Raw genomic sequence first — 18,874 nt, forward strand, 5'->3', positions numbered from 1 at the left:
TCTTCAAATATTTAATTTTACATTTCTATCTCTTCAATAAATGTTAATTATACAGGCTAGCATTAGCAATGATGTATTAACAAAACACATTGCAAACTCAGAAAAGATTAAGAAAAAATGACTTTGATAATAACAAGCAATTCCAAGGATAGCAATCGTCATTCTTTAGATAATAATTGCATATTCTTATTAATTAATAACCTACTTCTATAATATAAGAATGTAATTGCTATATTAAACAATCAACTTCGGAGAAAATCATTAGTATAGATTTAGTAGTAAAGAATTTGGTGATAGTATGTATAAAGTTATACCAAGTTTTTTGGGACTACTCTTGAAGATCCTTTAATTTTAAATAATAATAAAGCAAATGTCAATATCTTTATATGTTCATAAATCATAAATGGCTAAAGAATGATTAATGGAAAGGAATATAGAGGAAAAGGAATTTGAAAGAAAAACATTTTGGAAGGGAAAAAAATAAAATAAAATAAAATTGAAGATCTGCCCAGCTGTTTAATTCAAGGCTCTTACATATAACTAACTATTAGAAATACCTTTCTTATATTTAGTTTAACTTATTAATAATATAGAAAATTTAAACTGATTTCAAAAAAATAAGTATGTATTCATCAATTTCTTGTATATAATACATAATTTGAAAATCAAGTAGAAGAAAGGATTAATGATCTTTTCAAATGAGAAATTAGAACATAATTTTGATTATTATACATTAAACAAGTTAATTTTTGTTCTAATTTGGGGGCTGAAGGAACTGCTGAAATTAATAGATAGTAGTAGACTAGTAGTTGGTGATCATGTATGTATACGTGTTTCCCATCTTCGAAACATGCATTCAACGATTCAAAAAAGTGACTATTGCATTTGGTCATGTTATTGCAAATCAATCAACTTTATGATTTTCATAAGATTTTAACACATGTCGTTTAATACAGGCCTACACATCATTCCTATAATATTAAGGGTAAAAAACCATAATAAGCCAACTGGCTCAAAAAATTACGTAAATACGCCAAAGCAAAAATCGTTTCAGCAATAAGCCAGATCGTATTTTTATATAATTCGAACCAGGTTGGTTCGAACTCTATTTCTTAGTAAATCGAACCAGGTGAGTTCGAATTAGGGTTTTTTTCTTGGTACTAAATCGAACCAGACTGGTTCGAATTAGGAATGAAGGTAATTCGAACCAAGGTGGTTCGAATTATAGAGAGAGAAGGTTTGCATGTAATTCGAACCGGGCTGGTTCGAATTACACCAATCATAGTTCGAACCAGGCCGGTTCGAACTATGTGTGAGACTGACTGTATATATATGGTTCCAAACGTGAGTTAGTCTCATTAGAGGGAGTAGGATGGCTAGTGAGGAGAGTTTTGTGGTTTTGGTGCACCACAGAGGATCTGTTAATAGAAAAACTCGTTCCGGAGTAAAGTTCACAGATAAGAATCCTCTATGTATTGTCATAACATCTACGACGAGTTACGATGACCTTGTTAGCGCTGTACTAATGAAGCTCGGTCTGGAGGGTGCGAAGCGGGTAAAGAAGTTTTTCTATCGCATTCCAGTCACGGTGCTACAGAATACGGTGAAGTATGATTGCTTCACGATTAATAATGATGCGGACTTGCAAGTAATGTATCTCTGTCGGCGGCAGTTTCCGGAGGTGAGGACACGGGAGTTGTTGGCCCGGCTGGTTGATGTTGTATCCAGCTCCGGCGGTTCGAACATGAATACGAACACTATAGCGAATGCAGCAGGTTCTAGTTCCCGGCCTGCCGTTGCTTCCTCGTCCGTCCCTGTGTACGAACCAGTGGTCCAACATGTCGCCTCCCCATCTTTCGCTGTTGACCTCAATGCCACCGAAGGCGACGAGGTAGTGGAAAGGGAAAATTTGCCGAACGCTTTACTGGGAGTTGCACCTGTTGGCGTAGGAGACGGTTTTTTGGACGATGAAGACGAGGATGACGTCGAGCCGGATATGATTGACGATGATAGCGCTGATGATATTGGAGCGACTGGGCCTGCATTGGAGGTAGGTGGTTCTAGCTCTGGCACACAGCAGTATCCACCACATTTTTCCTCGTTGGACTTGGACGCCATGAGACATGAGGGGGTTTTAGGGCACGCTGTTGGATTCGGAGCTAGAGATGCGGAAGGGACTACTGGTCTGACAGAGTTCCAGGTTGGTCAGCAATTCCAGGATAAAGATGAGGCCCTTTTAAGTGTGAAGACTTACAGCATCCGGCGAGGGGTACAGTACAAGGTGGTGGAGTCCGATCACCGCCGGTATGTGGGCAAGTGTTCGGAGTTTGGGAATGGGTGCACATGGTTGATTCGACTGAGTCTCCGGAAGCGCAAGGGCATTTGGGAGGTCAAACGGTACAATGGACCTCACACTTGCCTGGCCACATCCATCTCGAGTGACCACAGGAGTTTGGATTATCATGTGATTTCCGCGTTCATTATGCCAATGGTTAGGGCCGATGCATCCGTGAGCATCAAGGTGCTCCTGAACGCCACGGCAGCGCACTTTGGTTTTAAGCCGACTTACCGGAGGGTTTGGATGGCGAAGCAGAAATCTATTGCCCTCATATACGGTGACTGGGATGAGTCCTACAACGACCTGCCTAGGTGGGTCTTGGGTGTCCAGCTGACGATGCCTGGGAGTGTTGCGGTCCTGAAGACGAGCCCGGTTCGAGTTGGAGGACAGGTGGACGAATCTCAAGCGTACTTCCACAGACTTTTCTGGACTTTCCCGCCCTGCATCGAGGCATTCCGTCATTGCAAGCCGCTAATCAGCATTGACGGCACACATTTGTATGGGAAGTATGGGGGAACGTTGCTCATCGCGATTGCACAGGATGGGAACTCCAACATTCTACCTGTGGCATTCGCACTAGTAGAGGGTGAGAATGCGGAGTCCTGGACATTCTTTCTCTCGCACCTTCGACAGCACGTGACCCCGCAGCCCGGTCTGCTGGTTATATCGGACAGGCACAACGGCATCAAGGCTGCGCTTGAGGCTCCTGACGGCGGTTGGCTACCTCCATCTGCGTACCGTGCATTCTGCATACGACACGTAGCGGCTAATTTTGCCCTAACCTTCAAGGGCAAAGACGCTAGGAGGCTACTAGTGAACGCGGCGTATGCGAAGACCGAGGTTGAATTTGATTACTGGTTTGATATCCTGCGATCTGAAGATCCGGCGATGTGTGAATGGGCGAACCGGATTGATTACTCGTTGTGGACTCAGCATCGTGATGAGGGGCGGAGATTCGGTCACATGACGACGAACATCTCCGAGTGTGTGAACTCTATCCTGAAGGGGGTCAGAAATCTCCCTGTAGCATCCCTGGTGAAGGCAACATATTGTAGGCTTGCGGAACTGTTTGTTCGCAAGGGGAGAGAGGCTGAGGCCCAGATGGGAACAGGACAACAATTCAGTCAGCATTTGGTGAAGTGTATTGAGGCCAACATGAAGACGGCCAGGTGCTTCACGGTGACGCTGTATGACCGGGATAACTCCGAGTTCACTGTAGCAGAGACAACTCCGACTGGTTCTTTCTCCTTGGGTACTTACAGAGTATCACTTGCCTCTCGGACATGTGACTGCGGGTACTTCCAGGCTCTTCATTTCCCGTGTCAGCACGCACTTGCGTGCTGTGCATACTCACGGGTCACCTGGACCTCTTACGTTCACAGCGTCTATCAGATTAGCTCGGTCTTCAATGTGTATCGGATGGGATTCACACCTCCCATCCCGGAGGGCTTCTAGCCACCTTACGACGGGCCCACGGTGATTCCAGACCCTGCCATGAGGCGTGCCAGAGAGGGTCGTCCTAGATCCACTAGGATACAGACGAATATGGACGAGGCGGATCCGAATCGGCCAAAGAGGTGCGGCCTATGTCGCCAACCCGGACACACGCGACGTAGTTGCCCACAGGTTGGAGGCTCGTCTCAGACAGGACACCATTAGTATGCATGTTGTTAGTGTTAGCATTATCTACATTAGTGCGCATCTTGCTAGTATGCATGCTGTTATGTATTTTTTTCTTTAAAGTTCAATCATGTATGATAGTGGTTTGTACTTTTTTTTTTATGTTATAGTCTGTTTACCTATGTTTTTTTTTATTTCTGTTCTGGGACATTCATTTTGTATGATCAATGAATCTTGAAACAGTTTTGCGTTTATTTTTTCTTATTAAACTGTGTCCGGGTTGGCGACATAGGCCGCATCTCTTTAGCCGATTCGGATCTGCCTCGTCCATAGATACACAGCTCAGTCAGTCTCACACATAGTTCGAACCGGCCTGGTTCGAACTATGATTGGTGTAATTCGAACCAGCCCGGTTCGAATTACATGCAAACCTTCTCTCTCTATAATTCGAACCACCTTGGTTCGAATTACCTTCATTCCTAATTCGAACCAGGCTGGTTCGATTTAGTACCAAGAAAAAAACCCTAATTCGAACTCACCTGGTTCGATTTACTAAGAAATAGAGTTCGAACCAACCTGGTTCGAATTATATAAAAATACGATCTGGCTTATTGCTGAAACGATTTTTGCTTTGGCGTATTTACGTAATTTTTTGAGCCAGTTGGCTTATTATGGTTTTTTACCCTAATATTAATGTATCAGTTTTCAAATAAGTATTCACTTTTGATTTTTTATATGGACTAAGAACATTAATTATTAGAATGGAATCTATTAATGTTAAGTTAAAAAATAATTTTCATAACAATAATTACTCATTTTAATCACTTTACTAATTTCATTAATATACTAGTAACTTTTATATCTAAAAAAAAAATAAATTACATTGTTAAAAAAAAAGTATTGTTTCCTATTCTTTTTCTTTACAGTATCAGTTCCTAACTTGAATCTGAATTTTTTTTATATATTAATTCTATCGTTCACTTGTCTCCAAAGTCTAAAATTTTCACTCTAGCATTGCACTTATTGAGGATGCACAACTCATCATCCATTTGAAAGTCCTGAATTTGAATCACTAATTTCTGTATAATCAAACCACGGCACCGCAAACAAGCATGCATCAATGAAAATGATGAAAGGGCCAAAAGAAAATTATTCAATACCAATTTTGCTGCAAATTTAATGAAGAAAGCATTGCAGATATAGACATCTGGCATAAATGCTTCGTCATCAAAACTGAATAATAATAATAATAATAATAATAATAATAATAATAATAATAATAATAATCCCGTTACGTTACCAACAGTATTTCTCTCAATTTCTATCAATTCTTATTTATAACTGTGTTTAATAAAAATATTTTTATAAATATGTATAATAAAATATTTTTTTATAATTATATTTAATAAAAATATCTTTATAAATATATTAATAATAAATTAATAAATAATATATTAATATCCTATATTTTTTCTAATAATAATTGTTGTGTTAGGAATTACCTAGTCAAGTGCTTTATTTCGAATTAATTGGTAAAAATATCTGTTAGAGACTCTCATATTCAAATTGATATGAGTCCAAAAAATTTAAAGATTAAGATTCAAATAATCTAAGTATCTCTTTTTAAGGTCAAAGTGTTCTCAGACATTCTTGAATCAGAAATAGTATTTAGATGGAATCTTTATTTGATTGGACCGTAACAGTAACAATAAAAATATCAGATTCAACTCAATTATTTGAATTTATTAATTAAATATACAGATACCATTTGAAAAATAGGTACAATCCGAGTTTTGATGAGCTTATATATATATATATATATATATATATATATACCTCAGTAATAATTATGAATACTTAAATCAACCTTAAAAATAAATCATAAAGTATTTTAGTTGTTTAATTTATTTACAATTTTCACTCAACGATATATATCCTTAAACATTTCATGAATCAGATATTGATGAAAAGAAAATTAATAAAAAAAAAAGAAGTAAAGAAAACGAAATTGAAAACTAGATAATATTTCAGTTATATATAATTTTCAATCGATCAAGACAATTAACTTTCATATCAACTTTTTGGCATCTTTTCCAATACTTTCTACTATCATTAACACTCGTACAGATTGAATCTTCAATTTTGTCATTATACTCTAATGATAACTCATAAACAAACATGCTGAATTCTAAGTCACTTTCAATTTTCAAAAAGGTAACTGCTGAGATATCAATATTTAATTTGCAACAAACTTGGTATACCTAGTTTGATGAGGTTAGTTAGAAGATAAAGATAAGAAAAAGTCGAACAAGACTTAAATGATAAATTACGACACATACATTTTAGTTTTTAAAACATTAAAATAAAAAATTATAAATTTTTAATGCTATATATCTTTCAATAACCTTATTCAGTTACGGTGATATTATATGTATAAATATTTTTATTAATTAAGTTTAACTAAAATAATATAAATTTGATTAAATAAAATACGTACATTTATCACGTGATTTTTTGTCTTTATATTTTTTTTATAAAAATTATATTACAAAAATACAAAAATACAAAAATACATAGTACAAAAAATTTTATATATAATATATAACTTTATGAATATAATATAAAAAATTTTATATATAACACAAAAATTTATTAAATTTTTTGTATTATGCATAAAAATTTCTGTGTTTAATATTTTTACTATATATAAGAGAAAAAAATAGAAGAATATGTTCGGAAAAAAAAGCACATTATAACGTTGTTGAATAATTGGTTTAAAAATATTTTGAAGCCTAGCTAATTTTATTAATTCAGTTATACATCAAACACTTTGACACATCTATAAAAATATAGTTATTAATTAATTATATATTTAAATTATATTTTAATTAAGAAAACAAAGAAGAAGTTAAGAAAATACTAATATAAAAATAATATTTATAAACGATGTAAATATAACAAGATTCAATATCTTTTATTAATATATATTTGTATCTGACGTGAAATTTTGACGTTTATACTTGAAATGTTAAGATGGAGTAAATCATAATCTAGCAGAAGATCAAGAGAAAACGAAGTTTGTCTATTGTTATTTCCACAATGCAGTTACACATGGCCACATTTTGCAGCTTCATGAAGTGGTTGGATTTCAATCACACGTCACTTTCCTAAGAATTCAACACCTTTTTACAAGAGCTGAAAAAAACAGGTTCATAGTTTAGACTTGTTCATAAATTTTTAAGTGTTAGCTTTGCCAAAATTGCTGACTCAGTTATTCATCTCTCATAACAAGAGCACAAGTGTCTCACCTATGTTTATTTGTGCTGTTGTGTATTAATTTTAAGATGTTGAAAGATATATATGGTTTGGAGGTACATAAATTTCAAATCCGTGACAGCTATATACATACAATGATTCTATTCTTAGCTTAGCTTATCCACAATATTTTGTTCGGTAAATATATTTGTCAAAAATATTGATAAAGAGTGACTTTTGTTTCATCATTTTTATCCTAATTAATAAAATTGCATTATGGTCAAGGTTCTAGATTTTAAATCATGGAATGAACTCTATTAAGAAGTCAATTATTATATATCATATTGTTTCTTGTTAAAAATAAAATGGTTTAAGATGGATATATGGAGTTGAATAATATTCAATTATTTGAATGTCAAAGAACTAGGCAGATGATGAAACGAGAAAAAAGAAATATCTATATCTCTATATTATTATATATATTAATTAGGTTGAAAAATTTCTCTTTATAAATATATGAGTGTTGTTCAGAATTAGGCATGTGGCAGCTGGAGAGTTTAGACATTGAATAACTATTTTTGACCATTATCCACTTAACTTATTAGGTCCTATGTATGTGGGGTTTGAAGCTTGGACAAATATTAAACTTAGAGCTGTGGTACTACGATAAATTTTTTATCAATGTTTAAATTTATCAACTTCTATACTTTTATATAATATTATTAAATACAAATCAAAACATATTTGTCGATTGAAATGATACATATTCTTTTCTTTTTCTCTCTCTTAACAAGCTAGTAGTAATCAGAGCTAAAAACGTTAAATTTTTATGAAATCTCAATTATTCAAATAAAATTACTTTTAATAACGTCAAATATATACCTGGTCTGCTTTTAATTTTTAAGAAAAAATGGCATAAATTGTAAATAACAAGATATATAATTAATAACACTTCCTTTCTTTTTAGGAAAAGCTTTTATTTAATTTATTATTCATAGGGTTGACAGGGGTTATCCATATTATAAATTTATATATATCTTCCAGAGCCTAATTTAACATTTAAGAATCGAAATAATTGTATCTTGTCCATCAATTTATCTGAGTCTAAATGTGTGTATGTATGGTGTATAACTATACTTGTGGTTTAAAACAATGTACATGATGATGATGTGATGATTGATTGGTTTATCATGATGCATGCAATGTATCATGCATGCATGCATATATAATGCATAAGATCATGCATGAGAGGTTGGAAGAATTAGTTGGGAATTGGTTGTTGTTCAAATTAAAGGGTAATTGTCTTTATTTGAAATTAAGGAAGAAAAGGTGCAGCGTCTGAAAAACGTTGCAACAATAGTATATGGTCCTAAGTTTTCATGTTTAATTTGTTGGATACTGAAATAAAAATGAGTCATGGATGACCAAGCTTTTTAATTAGTTTATCTTTCACTTCACGCAGATGCATGCAATGATGCAATAATCCTAGTGCAGCCGTAACAGTGATTTTTGTTATATATATTTCCTCTAGGATACACTCAAATTAGTTCCAATAAATTCCAGATAAAATATTTTAATTCTTAATAATTTTTTATCATTTTATTTATTTTAAAGAATTATTCTTCTGTCACGTTTAATACTAAATTTCACTTCCTAGAAAAAAAATGATAAAGAATGAAAAATGGTAATTTTAAAATTTTTTATTTTTGTCAAGAAATTAAAATAGGACAAAATAATATATTTGTAACAATAAGACATTTTAAGCTCAAGGACAAAATTGCCAATAGGTTATAACTCCAATGACATAGTCTCCTCATACTCAACTAAGAAGTGGTTGGGTTCGAGTCTCCCTATCTTTAATGAAAAAAAAAAAACTCAAGGACAAAACTAAAACTTAGTTTAAATATTAGGTAACAAAAGAATACTTGACTCTAAGATTAATAATTTTCGTAAGAATTCATCGTGTGTCAATAACCATAAATTTGACTAACCGCAGACAAATTAATTGATTATTTAACTAATAAATTTAGTTAAAAACTAATTAGTTTGTTATTCTAAAATTTTCAAATATTTATGAAAATAGTTTTATTAAAATCATATGTTTAAGTGTCTTTAATATTACTCACATCATTATACATCTTCAGGTATCTTTGATAGAAAAAAATTATTTCCGAATTCGTATTGTGTATTGATAGTATATTGGAAACATTGCAAATGTTTCAAAAATATTAGTGTTATAGTGATTTTAACTATTGAAAATTTTACTAATATATTAATGTGAATACAGATAAGTATGAAAGCATTCATGTACCAACACAATTTAAAAATGTTAACGCATACTCATCCATAAATATGCAAAGCAATGACGTTCATCATGTCCATTCATTTTTTGTTTCACTTTTTTGGGTCAGAATCATGTCCTTGCATTTCAAAGTACAAAGTACAAATTAGGAATCCATCATCGTCATCATCATACACCCTGCCACTTAATGCATAAGGTCCTTTTAAAGAAGACCAATTGAGTGTGCCACGTGAGTGCAAGATTGCAGGGAAGGAAATCTAGGATTTCATAAAACAAAGATCGCACTATACGCAGACAATAACTTCACAGCAGAATACAAAAAAGATAAGATATTTTTGTGGGTTGCATGCTCCGCTTCTTAATCAATAGTAAAGCCCATACATGACAAGATCGTATGGAATTTTTAGATGAAATAATGTCAGATGGATAAGAAAAACTGGTTGATTGTTTACTAAACTTCCAAGCATTGTGAAGTGATTTAAGTACTTGTAATGATTCTATAGAAAGGTACTTTGCTAACATTGAATATTTGAATCTTCAAAAAAACTACACAACCTTGTAGGAATGATCTACAAGAGGATGAAACATAGTTTATACATCATGTCATGGATCCCATCACTTGTCACTGATGTTAGCACCATAGCTCAAATTCATGCTTCTGAACTGCTAAGTACACAATAAATACCCATGCAAAAAAAAAAAAGAAGGCAACATGTCAACCACAAAATCTCCCCTATAAAATCAAAATAGTAAGATCTATAAAAGTAAGAAAATTTCAACCTTCTCAACAGCTTGGAAAGCACCAGACGAGACTTGTCTGCCTTCCCTAAGGAGTTGTAATCGTGATCGAAGCATTTGATTCTTTTCCTCTCCCTAATAAAATAGCAAATGGTGATTAGAGAAAGTGGATACAAGGCCAAAGGGAGAAAAAGGTGTAAACTTCCAACCTTATTCCTGACCAAAAACAAAACACAGAATCATGTTTTAGAATTTGAAAATGATAATTTGTCCCTAGTCAATTCACCATTCCACATAAAGTGACACCGACAGTACACTTACCAACTGCACCATCTCCTTTAGATGTTGAATTTCATTCTTCTTTGCCGCAGACAGATCCTCAGCAACATCCATTATGTTACTCCTGCATTTGTATCAATGCTTCTATTGAGTTCAAGTGCATTTGTATCAATGCTTCTATCGAGTTCAAGTGAAAAATAATAATAGAAAAATTGTAATTGCAACGGCGAACGAATGTTAAGATATGAATGCAAATTGACTAAATATCTTATGGGGAAAAAAACATCATAATCCCCAAATCTTAAGGCAAACCCTCTACTAGAATAAGCAAAAATGTCGATAAGACTAGCACGTAGAGAACTTAAATGACATTGAAGACTTCTTAAATCAACTTAAGCTTCACTAATTGTTAAATTGAAGCATAACATGATTTTAACTTTTAAATATATATAAAAAATATATGCATCCTATAAAAGCTACTTCAGTTATAGGCAAAAACAGACAATACCTCTCTGAAAATAAGGGATCGAGATCTCTTTCTTCTATGACTTCCTCAACTGCATCGAGGGTGGCTCCTACCTACATGAAAGATGAAACTGAATGACAGAATAACTAGCAAATGAGAGAATTGCATGTGCGGCTGCGTGCACATTTAAGCCTTATACAACGAGCCAGATTGTAAGGGTAGCAATAGCCCAATGTATTTCACGCCCAAAGTAGGCCATGCCATAAAGAAGTTTAAAAAAATACAGAAACTACAATACTATTTCAAGTCAAAACAAACTAAGAACCTTTCTGCAACAATTAAACCATGTCTGGTTATCCCTCTTGGTGGAGTGAATTACATGGATCAGATAATGGCATATTGCTCTGTCCTAAACTATTAAAATAGTTCTTTATTTTAATCTAAAATTCCAAATTGGCATGCTAACAACTTTTTCCAGCTGACTCCCGCCTAGGCTCTCGATTAGGTTACATAAGAGAGTTTAAAACTTTCACTTGACATAAGGAACTGAGTGAAACAATGACTATGTATGCGTTGCAAATGTTTATCAAGAGAACATCTTCAAAGCAAAAGCTCATACATTTATAAGACAATTTAGATAGTCATATGCAACAAAATAACAAATTTATAGCCTTTAAATTGTTGGAGGCAACCGTTATGGCTAGTTGGAACTTTGGTACTTTAATATAGGTTGCTAACACACATTGTCTCTGTTGGGATCCTTGGCATTAGGTAAAGCCATAAACAACAACCCTATTTATATCCAAACTCTATGACACTAAGCAAATATTAAAAAACCAAAATAGTTGTTATAATTTTTTTTTTCCTGAAATCATAAAATAAAACAAAAGGAAAGATAGTCAGCTGTACCTTTGTTCGAAGGCAGATTGATTTAAACTCTTCCTGTAAAAAATTGAATGACAGCATTTATAATTGGAATTCTTAAAATTCTTGTAATGTGTATAGAAAGAACTACATTTATGTGAAAGAAGCAGCTACTGCGTTCTAACCAATTAACTGTCTAGTCTATAATGGCATAGCTGGCATAATAACTAGAGCAGGAAATTATAAGCATACCTCTATGTTTTCATGCAACGAAGTGATGAGCTGAAAGGTTCAGAATTAGGGAAGAGTGAGAGTAAGAGGCATAATTGTAAGTTGTAACAGCAAAGAAAGAATTAATATGAGGATGTGATACCTGAAGAAATAGACGATGAAGAAATTGTGTTTCAGTGTCAGTAAAAGTTGAGAAAGCTTCATTGAATTCCTACATATGGAAAAGAAAGAATAAGAGATTGTGATTGGGGATGGAAAAGAGGAAAGTAAGAGAGAGAGTAGAGTACCTGGTTGGAGCAAGAAGTGAGGAGAGAACGAAGGGCCAAACTGAAGGACTTGGTCAAATCGGAGAAGTTGCTTCCGAATCCCGTTTCCATTGAAGAACAATCGTTGTTGTTGCCACCTGCTTCAACCATTTTCGACTTCTCCATCGCCTTCTCCTCTGCTCCCGTAAAGCTGTGAATTTCCCCCCGCTCTTTTTTGGACGACAAGCTTTTTTCAAATTTTGATGGTTTGGGCTTTTGGGCTTAATTGGGCTCCATTGAAAAGGAACTTCAAGTCCATGCCATCCCTCAATTTAAAAAATACTGTATAACCAAAAAAAACTCCTGTCCAAAACAAAAAAATCGCTATTTTATTCTTTGTTTGACTGATTATGACTAATTTTGATGTATATGTAATATAATTGTAAAATCAAATACAAGAGCTTAATATAAAGGAATACAAATATTAAACAAATATGTACAAGAGTTTATTGATATCTCATAGCTTTTTTTTTTTTTTTTACAGAGATATCTCAAAGGTCAAAGCCTTGATAAACTGATCAATAAGATAAATTAATATTTAATATGATTCATCATAACTTATCTATTATTTGATGTCGATAAATATCTGCGAGTGCCCTCTTTTATGCATCAAAATAATAGATAACTTTACGCATCATTAGAAGGTTATTTCTAAATATAATCTGCATTTGCATTTGCTTGGTTTCTATTTTGCTGAAATCACATAAATTGTTGCACCTCGTAATCTTATGGGCCATATCTATCAATGTTTAGTTTCGACGAAAGTGGGTTTTTTCTCCTCTTTGACCTTAAAATTTTGCTTTCTTATAAGTTGCCAAATGCCAAGAGGGGGAGAAGGTGATTGAAAGTTATGGTGACAATTAAATTAAGCACTCAATTGTCACGGCACCTTATGGTTGCATTAGCTAGAATCAAGGTTTTGAAAACTAGACCGGTCATCAAACCGCTCTAGTTACTAGTTTATTAGTTTATTGGTCCAACCAGTCTAATTATGGTTCAACCGGAAAAACAGTTCTATGATAAAATAATAAGTAAATTATAAATAAACATCATGAAATATCTTTCAAATTTAAAACCCTACACAAACTATCACCAACTAAATTTAATTTATCATCAAAATATGCAAAATAATTGCAGTGCACAAGTTAAAGATAGACAATATTACCTTATTGTAATTAAGTAAAAAAGTATAGCAAAACAGGCTCTTTTAATTCTTTTATGCTTGTAGGCTTTAATATAATCATTATCATTATCATACAGAGGAATTTTCTTGAAGGAATTTATGGCAACCAAAATAGGCCCTGCTTTTGTCTGAATTGTACAAGATATGATTAACAAGGTTAAATATTGAAGTTAGTTAATCAGACCAAACAAGAATATTTCCCAGTTGTCTCACTGAGTCCAGCCAAATGGAAAAAACATCGGAATTCTAAATCATATCTTACTTTCTCATCAGGCAGTGAAACAACAGACTCAGTCCCAGAAGATGTTGTTATCTTCACCAGCTCCTAATTCCCATTTGAAAGTTGCAGCCAACACTGAACCTTTTGAAATAACGAACTTCAGAAGTAAGGGAAAGAAATAGAAAATTCTAAACTATCCATGTCTTGCTAATAATGAAAACAGAAAAACTCAATCACTTAAACTCAATAATTACATCAGTTATCCAACTAAATAACTGGATCACAGTTATCACAAACTGATTTCAAAGCCTAGAAGCAGAGTGAAATTAAAAACATGAAGCATATAATAAATCAAAAGATCACCAATTGCAATTTTTTTTATAAGAACAGAAGTTAAGAACAATGAAAAATGAAGAAAGATTAACATTTTTCAACCCAATTTTAACAAAGCTCATCACAATGATTAACAACAACAAAAAGCACTGAAGGAACAGTGAATGAGTAACATGGGCAGTGCAAATCTATCATCAAATACAATCAGTGAGCAAAGCCAATCAACCAAGCACTGACTGAGCATTCTGTTATGATTCTGTGACTGGGAAGCAACAAATTCAAGTTACAGCAACAAATTTAACAAATCTCAGTAAAGTCCCGATTTACAGCAACATTTAGATCAGCAACAAGGCAAATTTATTGATTAGCAATTTTTTCAGCAACATGCAAAAATACAGGGAGAAGGGAAATCTGGAGAAGAGAGAACAGGGAAGCGATGGTGCAGGGACTCACCAACGGTTGACGGCGAGTCAGCGACCACCCCACGGAAGGCGACGAAGCAAGAGACAACCCCACGAGTTGCTTCTGCCGCCGGAGACGAGACAGGCGAACCACGAGATGCCAGTGACTGAGATGAGACTCGAGTGACACTGGGAGGCAGAATCGAGCAGAGACAACCACGGACAATGAGCAGCAACCAACGCGCACAGCTCGAGCACTCACTGGAGGAGGGAGGCGCGAGCAGCCGAGCACAGAGGAGAGAGGCGAGATGCGAGCACACGACGCGGAGGATCCGGCGAGAGGCCCGAGAGCACGAAGACGGTAGTTCTTGAGTGCGACGGACGGCGGCAGCAATCTCCTACTCCGACAGACGGCGACGACGATTGGTGGAGGCTAGGGCATTTGCTGCAGGAAGGAGTTGCAGAAGGGGGGATAAGTGGATAACGCGTGTAATCTTTTCCCTTTCAACAAAGGAAACGACGTCGTTTTTGTAAACCGGCCAGTTTAGTGGTTCTTGAGCGGTTTTACATACTGGACCGGACAGTTTTCTTTGCCGGTTCCGGGTTGAACCGGTTCGATCGGTCCGATTTTTGGAGAATTTCTCTTTTCTTTTCTTTTTTGTGGGGTGTTATCGGTTCGGTTTGGTTTAGTTTTGGACCAAAAACCAACCGAACCGATATGTTTGGTTCCTACAGACACACAATCGTTCGGTTTGTTGCTTTTACAACAACCGAACTGAACCAAACCGAATCAACAGCGATTTGATTCGGTCGATTTTTTCGATTTTTAATTTCTAATGAGCAAAATATGAATCACAATAATTAGAGGTTCAAAATAGTCAATAAACTAAAATAATAAGAGTAAAACATTGAAATGGTTATGGGTTGGGAATTTTTATTATTATCTTAAAGATTAAAATGGTTAAAACATTGAAATAGATGCATATGTTCGATTCGGTTTCTATCGAGCCAACTAAAAACCGAACCAAACCGATCGATTTTGTCAAAAAAAATTTAAAAAACCGATTTTTTTTATTTTTAAATCGGTTGTTGTAATTTTCGGTTCGGTTTGCGGTAACACCCTTACTTTTTCGGTTGGATATTATATCTATGATCTATATATCTATCTATTTTTGTATTTTTTTCCTTTCTAAAATATTATTTAAAAAGAAATCACTAACTTCTTTTTAATAAAGAAGCTTAATTTTTTTTTTTAAACTGTTCCATAATCGAGTAACCACTGAGCAGCTTACTAATATATTCGGTTCAAAGTTCAGAACTTCAAAATGATCGATTCAGACAAAGCTTATATGACACACAGTTTTTACTCAAACCATGATGATTTGTAAGTAATTTTTCAAAATATTACCAACATCTTGTCCATTTTGCGAAAAGAAAATTTACAAAAGAGGTGATCAAATGAAATGTAACATGTTAGCATTATTGAGAATTGAATCTTGTGCTCAGAATGTTGACCATGGCCCATTAGTTAAGCTTTTCGTAAAAGAGAGTTTTCAAATTATTATTTTTATTATTGTGAGCTAGTCTTTTGAATGATGCCTATTCTTCGTGGGTGAATTATGATTCCTTGCCTTGCTTGACAAATCTTGGAACTGTTAACTTTTTTCTGATAATAACCCGTGCAATTGCATAAAGTGATGGGTGCAACTAAGAAATGAAAAAGTTTGAGAAGAATAATGTCATTTAGATACTTGGAATAAGGTCTAATTAAACACGATACAAAGATGTACAAACTTTAATTTTGGCCCCGCCAATAAACTATTGGGTGTTTGTAAAAATAAAATGAAATGAATTACACAGAAAAACAAAAACGATTAATCTATAGATAGTTGGTGGGATCCAATAAGAAGAGGAGTTCTTATGTGAGGTAGGCGCCATGTTTGAATGATAGAATAGAATGTGTACAAATGAAATGTCTCTTTCTTGTGTAAGTTGACAAAACAAAACAATATTATTCCTCTGGAGACATTGCATTTTGGATAAGCTAGTTCTAGTGGGGCTATGATGTCACCTGTTTCCTTCATTAAAAAATAAGAAAAAAAATTGTGTATATTTATTCTGTTCTGTATAAATATACATTTCTCAATCTTTAGATGAAGTGTAAATCCATCTCATCTAAATTGCTATACAAGACACAATAAATATTTTTATAATAAAAGAATTGTAATCATTGAAAAAGAAAAGAAGCCTCTTCCTTGCGATGACAATGTTGACCTTGGAATTTTGCCTCTTGTTTGATTTAAACCAAGAAAAATATGGTGTATGGTTTTGTGCTTCTTTGTGTTTGAGTATTCCACATCAGTATATATAACATATGTTACCCCATTTGTTTGTGTATTTTGTTTGTAAGATGAAATTGACTTGTTGAGAATGCTGAAGCATTTATAGAACCAATTGTGAGTAGGACCAATATGGCTGAGCCAGCATATGTTCCTCCTTTGACTAAGTAGCATTCACCATTCAACCATCCCACTCCATAGACCTGCCTTCTACTCATGCTTGTAGCTGCTATCAACAAAATTACTGCAATCCCAAAGCTGAGCCTGCCAAACATCACTTTTGATTTTGTAATTTCTGCACTTTAGATTGGAAAAGTGTTTACTTATGTATGAAGCATAATAAAAAATACACAAACTATACTTTTATTATTATGATCTTCATGATATTTAACATGCCAAATAATAGCTTGCATATTTATAATAATTGTTTTTGCCTAGGTGTGGGCAATAATAGTGGCGGGCACCGAGGGACACAGTTTCCTAAAATGATTTGGCCTTTTACAACCAAAAAAAAAACTAAAGCCAATACCAGACAAAAGAAAATGCTATTTGACAACTGGATTTGAGTTAATTGGTTTGGTGCTGTGTCCACTTTCCACATCTTTTTGAGTCTAGAAATCAACTTTAATTAGTTCAATTTTAACATGAAAATGATATGATCAAGTACAAGGTAGCCAATAGTAAATAAAGTTTGTGATTGTGAAGTAACAGCAACTAGTGCAAAAATGAAGTTACCATGATATGAACCAAAGAATCTTTGCAAGAGGAGGTATCTTAGAAGAACAAGAGCTCTTGAACATGATAGTATTCCCAATTATGTGAGCAATGAAGAGAGTAACCAAAGCTGCAATTCCCAATCCAAATGATGGACTTGTTGGTAGATAACACAGCTTTCCATTCCACCTGAGATCATCCTCCTACGTTGAGTTATGATCAATGTATCAAACAAACGAACAGAGCAAGCCATGTATTATTAATTATTATCAAGAACTATATGCAATACCTTATTCCTTACTAACTCAGCAGCTATGCAAAAGATGAAGGAAACGAAGCCAAGGGAGAGGGAAATGATGAAGAAGATGATTATCAATGAGAATTTGCACCTTGGAGAAGGAATTTCCATGGTTGAACAAGTTGTTGATTGCAAGAACGAAGTTGTTTGTATGAAGAGACTTGAGAAAAGGGAATAAGGAAGGAACAAAAGTGGTGTGTTGGAGGCTAAGGTAAGATAAGGTACTCAAGGAACAGAAACATAACTTGGTACTTCCATGAAGTTGTTGTTGTTCAAATCCTTTGTGGTGGTTGACACTTTTTCCTTCCAAATAAGACTTGTGCTACCATTGGCCTTCTTTCAAGAAATTGTAACTTGTTGAGTGGAATCATATGAATAAATTAAAAAAGAAAAAAGAATATAGAGCCTTTCATATACCAATTTGTAGATGGTCAACTTCAGCAATGCTTTGAGATGTCCCTCCTTCAAAGGAATCTTCCATTCTCAAAACCGGTGATAATAAAATACCATTTATTTATTTATTTATTTATTTATTTATATATATACAAGATAATCTTTATCTTTTTCATTTTAAGTTGTTATAAACAATTAAATACTTTTATAATATGTTTATGTATAATTAAATTATGAGGTTCTTTCCTGGCATGATTGCCTCCAGATTTACGCTACGTTCAAGTACGGTGAAAATTGGAAAATTGGAGAATGGAATTTCGAGGAATATGATTAGGATATGCTTTTTAGGTTTTTCCCCCCCCCCCCCCCCCCCTATCTACACCAGTAAGCACTTCACCAAATAAATCTACACGAGTAATTCAACACTCAACAGTCACTCGTATTGACTTTATCTATCTATTATATTGCAGAAAAGTCACATGAATTATTAAATAATTAACTCTTAGATTAGATGTAATTAATTATTATAAAGATAATTTGTGGGTACATGAACTGGTCAATCAAGCAACGTTTCTTTCTTTTCTGATGTAATAGT

The 18,874-nt window shown here is 34.1% G+C and overlaps 3 protein-coding genes across 6 annotated transcripts; 1 reads left to right on the top strand and 2 right to left on the bottom strand.

Annotated features, from left to right (window-relative positions):
* The first annotated feature begins 1,372 nt into the window (after nucleotides 1-1,372).
* LOC130975716 (uncharacterized) lies at nucleotides 1,373-3,793 on the top strand. Its single transcript, XM_057900465.1, has one exon. The coding sequence runs from the start codon at nucleotides 1,373-1,375 to the stop codon at nucleotides 3,791-3,793; it is 2,421 nt and encodes an 806-aa protein (XP_057756448.1).
* A 6,188-nt stretch (nucleotides 3,794-9,981) lies between these two features.
* Nucleotides 9,982-15,018, bottom strand: LOC130944642 (uncharacterized). Of its 2 annotated transcripts, none has more exons than XM_057873076.1 (10): nucleotides 14,588-15,018; nucleotides 13,844-13,936; nucleotides 12,381-12,701; nucleotides 12,236-12,304; nucleotides 12,115-12,144; nucleotides 11,908-11,940; nucleotides 11,041-11,111; nucleotides 10,575-10,656; nucleotides 10,296-10,388; nucleotides 9,982-10,178 (listed from the first exon to the last, which is right to left on the bottom strand). In XM_057873076.1, the coding sequence occupies exons 3-10, from the start codon at nucleotides 12,522-12,524 to the stop codon at nucleotides 10,131-10,133; spliced, it is 570 nt and encodes a 189-aa protein (XP_057729059.1). In that variant the 5' UTR covers nucleotides 12,525-12,701; nucleotides 13,844-13,936; nucleotides 14,588-15,018; the 3' UTR covers nucleotides 9,982-10,130. The 2 variants fall into 2 exon arrangements, with proteins under 2 accessions (XP_057729059.1, XP_057729051.1); XM_057873068.1 differs by having other exon boundaries at nucleotides 13,844-13,942.
* Nucleotides 15,019-16,626: 1,608 nt separating this feature from the next.
* On the bottom strand, nucleotides 16,627-18,402 carry LOC130976123 (protein MODIFYING WALL LIGNIN-2-like). 3 transcript variants are annotated; one of them, XM_057902218.1, is made up of 3 exons: nucleotides 17,878-18,402; nucleotides 17,610-17,791; nucleotides 16,627-17,151 (listed from the first exon to the last, which is right to left on the bottom strand). In XM_057902218.1, the coding sequence occupies exons 1-3, from the start codon at nucleotides 17,995-17,997 to the stop codon at nucleotides 17,085-17,087; spliced, it is 369 nt and encodes a 122-aa protein (XP_057758201.1). In that variant the 5' UTR covers nucleotides 17,998-18,402; the 3' UTR covers nucleotides 16,627-17,084. The 3 variants fall into 3 exon arrangements, with proteins under 3 accessions (XP_057758201.1, XP_057757232.1, XP_057757916.1); XM_057901249.1 differs by having other exon boundaries at nucleotides 16,627-17,174; nucleotides 17,878-18,391; XM_057901933.1 differs by having other exon boundaries at nucleotides 16,627-17,138; nucleotides 17,878-18,378.
* Nucleotides 18,403-18,874: the final 472 nt, after the last annotated feature.

This window comes from Arachis stenosperma, chromosome 1 (assembly GCF_014773155.1).
Source record: "Arachis stenosperma cultivar V10309 chromosome 1, arast.V10309.gnm1.PFL2, whole genome shotgun sequence".
Taxonomy (NCBI): Eukaryota; Viridiplantae; Streptophyta; class Magnoliopsida; order Fabales; family Fabaceae; genus Arachis; species Arachis stenosperma.

Coding starts and splice junctions, on each gene's coding strand:
- LOC130975716 (XM_057900465.1), top strand. CDS start 1,373: ATGGCTAGTGAGGAGAGTTTTGTGGTTTTGGTGCACCACAGAGGATCT.
- LOC130944642 (XM_057873076.1), bottom strand. CDS start 12,524: ATGGAGAAGTCGAAAATGGTTGAAGCAGGTGGCAACAACAACGATTGT. Junction 12,305..12,380: donor TCACTTCTTGCTCCAACCAG/GTACTCTACTCT, acceptor TTCCATATGTAG/GAATTCAATGAAGCTTTCTC. Junction 10,179..10,295: donor CTTTCCAAGCTGTTGAGAAG/GTTGAAATTTTC, acceptor TGTACTTAGCAG/TTCAGAAGCATGAATTTGAG.
- LOC130976123 (XM_057901249.1), bottom strand. CDS start 17,997: ATGGAAATTCCTTCTCCAAGGTGCAAATTCTCATTGATAATCATCTTC. Junction 17,792..17,877: donor CTGAGTTAGTAAGGAATAAG/GTATTGCATATA, acceptor AACTCAACGTAG/GAGGATGATCTCAGGTGGAA. Junction 17,175..17,609: donor ATTCTTTGGTTCATATCATG/GTAACTTCATTT, acceptor TCCAATCTAAAG/TGCAGAAATTACAAAATCAA.